Source organism: Triticum aestivum, chromosome 7D, assembly GCF_018294505.1.
Source record: "Triticum aestivum cultivar Chinese Spring chromosome 7D, IWGSC CS RefSeq v2.1, whole genome shotgun sequence".
NCBI classification, from domain to species: domain Eukaryota; kingdom Viridiplantae; phylum Streptophyta; class Magnoliopsida; order Poales; family Poaceae; genus Triticum; species Triticum aestivum.
In genome coordinates this window covers 421,816,402-421,827,658 of record NC_057814.1, presented here as the reverse complement: position 1 = coordinate 421,827,658, position 11,257 = coordinate 421,816,402, and the positions used below count along the sequence as shown (strand labels likewise).

At 49.1% G+C, this 11,257-nt stretch overlaps 2 protein-coding genes across 3 annotated transcripts; one reads left to right on the top strand and one right to left on the bottom strand.

Moving 5' to 3' along the window:
• Nucleotides 1-242: 242 nt before the first annotated feature.
• LOC123171140 (CASP-like protein 5B3) lies at nt 243-2,421 on the top strand. The gene is made up of 4 exons (XM_044588769.1): nt 243-470; nt 1,165-1,481; nt 1,720-1,855; nt 1,966-2,421. Exons 1-4 carry the CDS (start codon nt 243-245, stop codon nt 2,167-2,169), a joined length of 885 nt encoding a protein of 294 aa, XP_044444704.1. The 3' UTR covers nt 2,170-2,421.
• LOC123167340 (probable cinnamyl alcohol dehydrogenase 5) lies at nt 2,387-6,034 on the bottom strand. Of its 2 annotated transcripts, XM_044585185.1 has the most exons (4): nt 5,708-5,958; nt 3,294-3,921; nt 3,024-3,177; nt 2,387-2,918 (listed from the first exon to the last, which is right to left on the bottom strand). In XM_044585185.1, exons 1-4 carry the CDS (start codon nt 5,824-5,826, stop codon nt 2,692-2,694), a joined length of 1,128 nt encoding a protein of 375 aa, XP_044441120.1. In that variant the 5' UTR covers nt 5,827-5,958; the 3' UTR covers nt 2,387-2,691. The 2 variants fall into 2 exon arrangements, with proteins under 2 accessions (XP_044441120.1, XP_044441119.1); XM_044585184.1 differs by having other exon boundaries at nt 2,387-3,177; nt 5,708-6,034.
• Nucleotides 6,035-11,257: the final 5,223 nt, after the last annotated feature.

The following is an 11,257-nucleotide window of genomic DNA, read 5'->3' as shown; positions in this document are numbered from 1 at the left end:
GTCCTCCGCCGCCTGGTCCTCCTCGCGGACGACGAGCGGCGGCGGCGGCACGCGGCGGTCGACCTCGCGCACGCCTCCTCGTGCTCGAAGGCGAACCACCTCGCCCAGTTGGGCGAGTCAGTTGCGTAGGCGGGGTTGCGGCGTTGCTCTGGTGTCAGCAGCGCCCGCCGGCGCCGCACCTCCTCTGCGTGTGCCCTAGCCGACCGCGGCGCCGCTTGCACTGGGATCCTATCCGGATCCAGATGCCAGTCGTGCGGCAGGGTGGCGTCGGGATACGGGAGAGGCACGCGGTGCTGCCAGTGCCACTCCGCCTGATGCACTGGCACGTTCACGCGCTGCCTTTGCCGGCGAGGTGCCGGCGGAGGCGGGAGGAACTGCGAGGGGAAAGGGATGGCGGGGGCCTTGCCCTTAGCCTTGCTGCTGCTGGCACCAGAGAAGAGCCCCATCTCGCCGTGGTGGTGGTGGCTAGGGTTTGCCGGCGACGAGGGAGCAGAGCTTGCTAGATGTGGACGGCGAGTTTGGATGAGGATGGCCCCGCCGCACGGTCGGGCTTAAAAAGGGATGACCGCCCTCACTGACACGTGGGCCCGTGGTCATAAATTAAGCTGACCGCGTGGATAGCGGGTAGTTGGACGGCCGCCAGGTGAGGACGTGGCGGACACCTAGAAGGCGCGCGTGGCGTCCATTCCGCGTCTGCGCCGATGCATTTGGGGCGCAAATGCGTCGGCGCGAACGCGAAACGGACGTGATTTGGATTTGGGTCGGCACGTTCGGCCGTCACTTTTGTCCGCGCCGACCCAAACGAACACAAGCGGACGAAATGGGTCGCCCCATTGGAGTTGCTCTTACTCGTACAAGGAAAAGATGATGGCATTTTTCTGGTTCATTTATTTGCACATACTAAACCAAGGTAGAGTCGGCATCAAGTAGCTAGTTTGATATTTGGAGTAGGACGTATCAAGCTAGCACCGTTGTGGGTAGGAGGACCAACAAAAGAACACAAAGGAAGCAGGCTAGGACGAAGAGCAAAGGTGACAAACCGCGTGAACAGAAAGAAATGCACACTTGGATTATTTGGCCAAGGAACGCACCGCGAAGTTTCCAAGTGCTAGTCGAGGTACTGCCTCATTTGCGTTTAACTGCATCTCGAAAACAACCAGGCAGAGGCACACCCCACCCCACCCCACACCAGACGTCCCTATACATATTCGTTCAGTTTCAGCTCTTCCTGCTCCGCTCTTGGCGATCACCTTTTCCCATCTCACCCCGCACAAGCCAGTTGCACACAGCGAGTGGCACAGACCTTGCCCGGCTAGCCATCTCTCCGCAGCGAGCGAAGGCAGGCAGGGCGATGAAGCGCGTCGTGGGGGGCCAGGGACATGGAGCGGCATGGCGCTGCGTGTGTCGCAGTGCGTCTTCGCCGCCGCGTCCGCCGCCGCCATGTCCTCCGCCTTCGGCTCCCTCAACTACAGCGCCTACTTGTACTCCCTCCCCCTGCTACTAAAATTTCACTCTCCTTTCTTCTAATCCTTTCTCGAGTGTCCTCCCTTTTGTGTGTTTTCTTGCAAATTCATGGGCATCACTCGAGTAACAAGTAGCAGCAACTTGATATCATCGACGCTATGAACTGCACATAAAGTCTTAAATTCCTTGACCACTCTTCAGAATTCAGCTGCCTGACATCATCTAACGAGTGTATCACGGTCTCCCCTTTTTCAGCTACCTGGATACAGCGTTGACCCTGCAGTTTCTGTGGAGTATGGGCTTTGCTTGCCGGGACATCTTTGCTTTGAGGAACAAGAAGGATCTTCACACCGCCCCGGAACTTATACTGATCTTTAATATCGGCGACTGGGTAAGCCCTTCACTTTGGGTGAAATCGGTTTTTTGAGTCGAGCAGTTGTTGGAATCTTGGGCTAGGAGAGATCTAACCCGACGATCACGTCGACCGCGAATGCGTTGCAGGTCCTGGCGATTCTCATGTTCTGGGCATCCTGCGCCGCGGCCAGCGTGACGATCTTCTTCAGGAAGGATGTGAAGTTCTGCGCGGAGTACTGGCGGCTGCCCTGCACCCAGTTCGAGCTTTCGGTCGCCCTGGCGTTCATCACGTGGTTGCTGCAGGCCGCGTCTTCTTTCTCCGGGTTCTGGCTTCTCGTTTCCTTGCTCTAGTGATCTCACTGCGCGCCTAGAATCACCGTCGCGTCGTGCTAATCGTCAGTCAGGAGCAGAAATCAGTTGCAGAGTGCTCGGGACACGCTTGTTAGATTTCAGTTATGGGCGCGCACCCTTCATCACTTGATAGTTGGTACATAGATTGTCTGTTTGATAGCTCATCTTTGTTTTAGGAGCTTGTTATCAGCGCCTTAGTTCTGGTAAAACTCTTCTGTTAATGGAACAAAATTCCTATATTTTGACGTGGAATGGATGGAGTAATTATTGTGGCCACGAGGTACAGATAGCCTCCTCGGCGCACGAAGCTAAGCAGGCAGTCCATTATCACGGCAAGAAGCCAACCTTGTCATCCATCACCCAACTCAGTTTTCTCACGAACAACATAGCACCATGCATGCATACATCACTTACAATAATTTTAGACTGTTCATTGTTACTACTACAGATAAAGTATGTGATAATCGCAGAGAACCAGAGACCAACGTAGACCGTGAGCAGTGCTGAGAGTAACGTCGGCGGTCACTCGGTTGTAGCGGGGGCGGCGGCCGCCTTGTCGAGGGTGTTGGCGATGTCGATGACGAATCGATACCTGACGTCGGCCTTGGCAAGGCGCTCCATGGCCGTGTTCACGTACTCCGCGCCGATCACCTCGATGTCTGCCGTCACGCCGTGCTTGGCCGCGAGGTCTAGCATCTCCTGGGTGTCCCTCATGCCGCCGATGCAGCTCCCGGCCAGGGTCTTGTTCCCTGTACATTCAGCCACGCGCACAATATGGGTATCAGTTACGCGCAAAATGCCTGCGATCGCATGATTTCTTCCAGTTGCGAGCGAGATCGGAGAGGTGAACTTACTGGCAACCAGAGCAAATGGAGGGACCTCGATAGGCTTCTCTGGGAGGCCGACCATGATCATCTTGCCGTTGGGCTTCAGTAGGCCGAAGAGAGGGGCCATCGGGATGTTTGCAGACACCGTGTTTATGATGCCATCCATGGTGCTCATCGCAGCCTGCAAATGCAACACAAAATTAAGCAGTAATACAAGCAGACATGGGCTCCTGTTTTCTTCTCCACCGGAAAAACAACCATCTATGTCTTGTTTGATGATCGGACACGTCGGCATACCTTCATCTCGTCGGCGTCCTTGCTGACAACAAACGCGTCAGCGCCTAGCCTTTCGAGGGCCTCCTGCTTCTTCCCCGGCGACGAGCTGATCACCGTCACCTTCATCCCGAAGGCCTTGCCGAACTTGACGGCGACGTGGCCCAGCCCGCCCAGTCCCAGCACCCCGAGGTGCATCCCGGGAACGTTCAGCCCGTGATACTTCATGGGGCTGTACACGGTGATGCCGGCGCACAGCAGGGGCGCGCCCTTGTCCAGCGGCATGGCGTCAGGGAACCGGACCACGAAGCGCTCGTGCACCACCACCATACTGGAGTAGCCGCCGTAGGTGAGGGTGCCGTCACGGTCGACCGAGTTGTAGGTGAAGATCATGCCCGGGCAGTGGTTCTCGAAGCCCTTGTCGCAGCTCTCGCAGGACTGGCATGAGTTCACCATGCACCCGACGCCGACGCGGTCGCCGGCCTTGAACTTGGTCACATTCTTGCCGGCCTCGGTGACCTCGCCGGCGATCTCGTGCCCAGGGATCATGGGGTACTTGGCGTTCTTCCAGTCGTTCTTGATGCTGTGCAGGTCAGAGTGGCAGATCCCGCAATACAGAATCTTTATCACGACATCGTCGTCTCCGGTGCTCCTGAAGGCGGAATTACGAGAAACATGAACGTCATGAAAAGAAACGCCTTACATGCGAGCGTGTAAATCAGGCTAATAATCTCAGTAGTAAATCGTGGGTTTGTCTATCAACTCAATTCAGTGGCCACTCGAGCAATTAGTCTAGCCTGTCAGAGTGTCAGTCCAAACGATCTTTTTTTTCCTGAACGAACTGCTGAATTTTACCTTTCAGAAAAATGATTTTACTCGTTAGAGCAAATCACATGATTCAGTCAATAATTCTTCAGGAAAACAAAGGTTTTAGAAAATAACTCGCAGGGCAAATTCTTGGGCTGCAAATCCTAAAACCATCCATCAACAAACTTATACAGCTCGCAGCACACTGGCGTGCCTATGATAACGACATAAAACTGCTATCGCCATCCACTAATTGCACGAATAGTAGATTTCCAACTGCTACTTCAGCTCCATAATGGTCACGGTTTGCCCAGATGTTGACACCACTAGTTTATAAGATATGTAATTATAAAAAAATAAAAATAAAAATATCAAATGAATTATTGTGACAAACTTGTGGTCGTACCATTTGCATCGAATCAAACTAAATAAAAAGACAAATGATAAAAATCGCCACAACCACCTTGCCGGCCAGAGCATGTCAATTCCTACATATCAATGCAGTCACTGAAACAGGTGGTGCCGTTGAGGCTTGCCCACATGAGCAACTCGATTCATACCAGTGGCGAATCTACCGTTGAGGCTTGCCCACATGAGCAACTCGATTCATAGTTTCATACCACACATACATACAGAAGGGAAGACACACACACACAAGTACTCCTGTGCTCGCTAACAGTGACAAATAACTGAGAGTGACACATGTATGTGCCTTTTACAACCAAGAGTGGCGTCGCGTCAAGATTCCAAAAGGAAAATGACTGGCGAGTGGTGGCAATGCCATGGTTGTACTGGAAACATGACAATTCTTTGTACTGGACACACAATAATTCATAGACTCTATTTGCACGGATATGCTTGGTGGGAGCATGCACCTGATCTTTCAGGTACCCCTTTGCAAAGGCCAAATTTCACAAACATTCACAGAAAGAAGCAATCCCTAATGGCCACCGTCATAAATCTAGAGAAACAAAATTGACATGCCAAAGAGACTATTCTGAGAGTCTGCATCGGAACAAAAGTATGCGAGATAAAGCAGCTGTGAAAGCAACGCCACTGTTGGCCGCACAAATTCGGTTAAAAATCATAGGGAGGCCACCTTCAGAATATTGGAGGGTTATTCAAGACGAAATCGCTAAAAATTGTAGGGAGGTCACCTTCAGAATATTGGAGGGTTATTCAAGACGAAATCGCTAAAAATCGTAGGGAGGTCACCTTCAGAATATTGGAGGGCTGCTCTAAGAAGAAATCTCGTAATTAACTTTGCGAGATCAAGATCCAATGAAACTTAACCATCGTCAGCTACACGACACGACAATTTAAGGCGAATAGATTATTCCACGGAACCATGCATCTCACGTACGTACTCTACAACAAAGGGGTGTCATGGGGAAAAAACAAGCGAACGCCAAGCGGATCGGACGGCGCACAGCGCCGCCACGACCGCCGTGTCCGGATCAAAGCCGTCCGAACGGCCGGCCACGCAGATTCGCACGACGTACGGCGGCGGGGCGCGGGCCCATCGTCCCGCGCGAACATAGCGACGGCCATGACCCTAGCTAGACGCGCGTGCTAGCGGGCGGCTGCACCGGAAGTCTGCGTACGGGGAGATGGAGAGCGGGTCGCGTTACCTTCGGGTGATGGCGAGCGGGGAGAGGTGGCCGGAGGCGTCGAGCGCCGCCAGACCGACCGCCTTCTTGGTGTGCTGCTGGCTCTGCTCCGCCGCCGTCGCCGTCGCCGTGGGTGCCATCCTGAAGCGAGGTTCCGCCGGAAATCTCTGGGGCAACTCCCCGGAAGTTCTAGGAGGTTTTTGTTTCCTTTTGCCTTTTCTGTGTGGGTGAGGCGATTAGACGTTCGATGGCAAGCAGGAAACCCGGTCGGGAGGGTGAGCCTTTTATAGAAGGCCCGTAGGTCTCGATGTGCCTGCCAAGTGGGCCATCGACGAGTCGATCGACCGTGGTCGCTCGCTCCAGCCCACTCGTGGCTCGTCACCCGGCGTGGGTGTGAACGCTCTTCACCGTACCGTCGGGCATGTGTGCGTGCGGACCGGAATACGGAGGACAAAACATCCTGTCCACCAGACACTTGTGCATTGTTCACAGGGCCTCTGGTGATTTCATCACGCTTCTTCCCTCTCCAAGGATGAAAACGAAACAAAGATGCGCGTTTACCTCTAGATCGTCGTCTTTCTGGATGAATCCATCCCTGACTTTATTTCATCTATATGCTTGTAGACGATCTTGCAATCCTCTATCTTCTGACATATCAAGTCATAAAGTTCTCAACAACAACAAAAAGATACGCGTGGGAAACAAATTCAATGTTCTTTTTCCTTAGCACAGGAAAAGGCGCCGTGCGGGCCCGGTCCTAAGATTTCGGGGCCCGGGACGAAACTAGTGCCTGGGGCCCTTTAATATAAACATAAAAAATAGTGTTTCATATGTGTGAATGTAAAATGCATCCAAAATCATATAATATATATATATCAAATCGGAGAGTATGTACGTGTAGTATGTAGTATATAAAAATGTTTAGGCAGTATATATACTACTTTTTTGGTAGCATATATCGTATTTTCAGTTTTTTTTACGTACAAATTTGTACATATTTCACAAATATAATAAAAATCATGGGCCAACTTACAATTTTTTTCATGTAAGTCACTTTAGAGTATTATATATATATTATATGAACATACTTAAAATGATAAACTAGAATATATACTATCACATGATAGTATATGAGACATGTGGGGTAATTACCCCTAGGTGGTAGGATGCATTTTCCTTTGATATCAATCCGGTTCAACAATTTGTTTTCAATGTATTAAGTTGCCAAACCATTTAACCTCGCTTGGGAGATCTCACATTCTTTCTCATCAATGTGTAGCTATCCTATTATATCTCGAATAAACAATCAAATAAGGCAACATACCTCGACCATCATCAACTCATTGAGTGTGTCCTTATACATGTGCTTGATGAGAGTGTTTGCTTTTCGATAAAGCATAAGAGACATCTTCTAAGACCTAGAGATAAAACGAATATATTTTTCTGGACACCATTATATTAATTAATCAAACGAGAAATTACAATCGTTCATTACAGAATTCATCACATAGGGCGGTACATCATTATCAGGTAGACCATCCGATCTATTATCAAAGCTAAACTTTGCAATTAAATGGGCCACTACATTAATCGAACACCTAATTTTCAAATTTTGAAAATTATTTATTAGCTTAGATATACTTATGGCTTCCTTCTTCAAATCAAGGAAAGCTGATCTTTCCGACGGTTCCTTTGCAAAATTTGCAACGACAAACGCACAGTCAGTCTCTAAAATTATAGGATTGTACAAAGATATACCGATATAGAGACCAGCAATGCATGCCCTTAGCTCCACTTCCTCCACGCTCTGACATGACCCAAGGATATCCCAAGGAGAGACAATGACTTTCCCATCTGCGTTCCTCGCCACCACACCTACACTTGATGCGCATTGATGCTTTCCACAAAGCTTACGTCGACATTAATCTTGATATACCCTGCTGACGGTGGCACCCAAGCCACCTTAGCTTCTAAAGTACTAGGAGCCCATCCAGACCCACCCATCGAACCTTTTCCTTTATTTGGGGTCCATCGGATTCAAAGCATGACATGCAACAAAGGATTTCTAGTAATTTTCCACAAAACTAACAAATGCTATAATTGATTCTTTCCCTTTACCAAATATAAAATCGTTTTTCAAATGCCAAGCTCTCTAGAAAATGAATATAATCTGGTCGCGCATTGTAGGGCTCACTTGATTTAGGAGAACAAGAAACCAATCCTTCCCCGTATATATCAGTACCTCCTGCGGTGCAGGTAATACCCAGATGTCCCTTAAGGCCATGCGCAATACAACCGCCTTCGTACACAAGACAAGCGCATGAAAGGTACTCTCCTCCTCCATTCCACAAATAGAGCACCTACTATCACTGGCTTGGTGATGCACCACTCTATTGACCTGAACAGCCAGGCTATTAGAAGCAACTCGCCACGCAAAAAAATGAATCTTCCGAGGAACATTGGCCTTCCAAATAACATCCCAAATTTTCCTCTCCCCTAGTGCATCAGCACTAGATTGCCCCATGTTCTCTTTTTTTCCCTTTTAACTGAGAAGATCCCCAATTTTCAAAATGCCATGCAACAAAATCATCCTCCCCTGAAGAATGAATACGCAACCTCAGTATCTCCTCCACATCATATGGATAAAACAGATGCCTAATCAAATTTTCATCCCATCTCCTAGGTCCACTCAAAATCAAGTCAAACAACCGTTTGATCCTGATCCTATTCTTCCTTGCAGTAATTTTAAGGCCAGACGATCTTGGTAGCCAGTTATCTCTCCATATATTAATATTAGAACCATCATACACTCTCCAAATAACTCCAGCCTTGAGTAATTCCAAGCCATGCAAAATACCTTGTCAAGTGAGTGAAGCCGGCTGTGGAAAAGCAGTATTCATAATATGCCCCTGGGGTTGAGTTAACTATCATAAACTATATGAAAAAAACACTGAACTGAAGATTTAATAATAGCACTAGATCATGTGGAGATCCTAAAACATCATTTTCTATCCATTTGATGCTGGAGACCAAATCCTGGACGGAACCATCAGAACTCCTTGGACACAGTTTAGTGACTGATTGTGTTTTAGTAGACAATCGTCCCATATTTCGTTTTTGTAACCAAACCACGCCGTCCTGCTCATGATCACTAATTTTTTTCCGTTGGGAGTAAGGAAGTTCAGAAATATCATAATCTGTACAACCCCACCGCATTTTTCAATCAAAAAAGAGGAAGGTTGTCCTTGCCAAAGCCAGAAAATAAGCCTGTTTGCATGCTCCTCCTCTTGTCGATAAGCCTAGTTAGGGAAACTCCAACGCTAGACTCCATCCTATCCGTGTTTGTCCATTTGGCCCCAAACGGACAGACGCACGGCCCAACGCGTGACAGCATCCCCATTTTTTGTCCGTTTGGCGTCCGACCCGCTCCATCCCCATTTCCGGCGCAGACCCGCGTCCGGTTTGCGTCCACACAGACATCGAACAGACGGGCACACGCTTGCTCCTCATTCGCCTCGGAGAAGCGTAGTGACCATCCACCTACCTCCACTGCCCAAAATAACTGTGCACCCACGTGGAGGCCGAGCTCACAAGGCGTGCCATGGAGGACTCCATGAACACCCACGACGAGCGCCAACGGGAGGGCCTCAAAACCCAGTTCGCCCTCTCTACAGCCCGACATGGCCATCCCGAAGCTGGAGATGTCAAGGAGGAGGTGCAGGAAGAGGTGGTGGAGGAGCCACCCATTGCCGCGTGGAACCCGCGTCTGGTGGGCCAGCGGTGGAGCTGGTCGTGCACGGCACCGGAGATGGCCGACTCGCTGGGTGTCGGGCCATGGTCACCCACGTCGTCGTGGTCACCAGAGCAGGAGCAGGAGCCACGGGAGGAGGTGGTACAGGTTTTGTGGTGAATTGAGTCTTCCTCTTTGAGGTTTCTTTATGTTGGATTGAATATTTTGGATTTGACATCACTTGATGCACGTCTCACTTGCGGATACCCGTGGTGACATTGGGTGTCTAAATGACATTAGAGTTGATTGATGCGTATCATATGGTGTTGTCATAGTACGATCTCTAGAACTATTCGTGACACTTTGGGGTGGTTCATAAGATTGATTGGAAACACAACTTTGAGGTGGTTTACTACCTACACGATTTCATCCTACTTTCTCCGATAGGAATAAAGGCTTTGTAGTGATTCTTTGCCGCATTTTGATAGATTGTTATGTAATTCAATTATGTTAATGATGTTGAGAGAATGCACTAGCGAAAATATGAACTCTAGGCCTTGTTTCTAAGCAATGAGACATCATTTTACTCACTTTTGTTACTTGCTACATTGCCAATTTTAATTGTTCAGAGTATAAAAACTCATTCCTATCATCCATATTATGCTTGTATCACCATCTCTTCGCCGAACTAGTGCACCTATATAATTGACAACTGTATACGGTGTGTTGGGGACGCAAGAGATTTCTTGTATTTGATTGCAGGGTTGTTTGAGAGAGACCGTCTTCATCCTGCACCTCCCATAGATAGATAGATCTTAGGCCATCCACTTAAGGGAAATTTGCTACTGTCCTACAAAACCCTGCGCTTGGAGGCCCAACCGAGTCTACAAAAATAAAGTTGCGTAGTAGATGATACGTCTCCAATGTATCTACTTTTCCTAAGGCTTTTCCTCTTGTTTTGGACTCTAATTTGCATGATTTGAATGAAACTAACCCCGGACTGGCGCTGTTTTCAGCAGAACTACCATGGTGTTGTTTTTGTGAAGAAATAAAAGTTCTCGGAATGGAACGAAACTTTATGAGGTTTTGTTATATCAATAAAGAGAATTTCTGGAGCCAAGAACCACCGGAGGGGGCACCTGGGTGGGCACAACCCACCAGGGTGCCCCCCTCCAGGCGCGCCCAGGTGGGTTGTCCCCACCTGGTGGCCCCGTAGACCGTGAAACCTACGCTATAAAGTCCTATTTTTGGAGAGAAAAATCAGGGAGAAAGAATTATCGCGTTCCACGAGACGGAGCCGCCGTCACCTCCTGTTCTTCATCGGGAGGCCAGATCTGGAGTCCGTTTGGGGCTCCGGAGAGGGGGATCTTCGTTCTTCGTCATCACCAACCCTTCTCCATCGCCAATTCCATGATGCTCCCCACTGGGAGTGAGTAGTTCCTTCGTAGGCTCGCTGGTCGGTGAGGAGTTGGATGAGATTCATCATGTAATCGAGTTAGTTTTGTTAGGGCTTGATCCCTAGTATCCACTGTGTTCTGAGACTGATGTTGCTATGACTTTGCCATGCTTAATGCTTGTCACTTTGGGCCCGGGTGCCATGATTTCAGATCTGAACTGTTTATGTTATCACCATTATATCCATGTTCTAGATCCGATCTTGCAAGTTATAGTCACCTACTACGTGTTATGATTCGGCAACCCCGGAGTGACAATAGTCGGGACCACTCCTGGTGATGACCGTAGTTTGAGGAGTTCATGTATTCACCGTGTGTTAATGCTTTGTTCCGGTTCTCTATTAAAAGGAGGCCTTAATATCCCTTAGTTTCCAATAGGACCCCGCT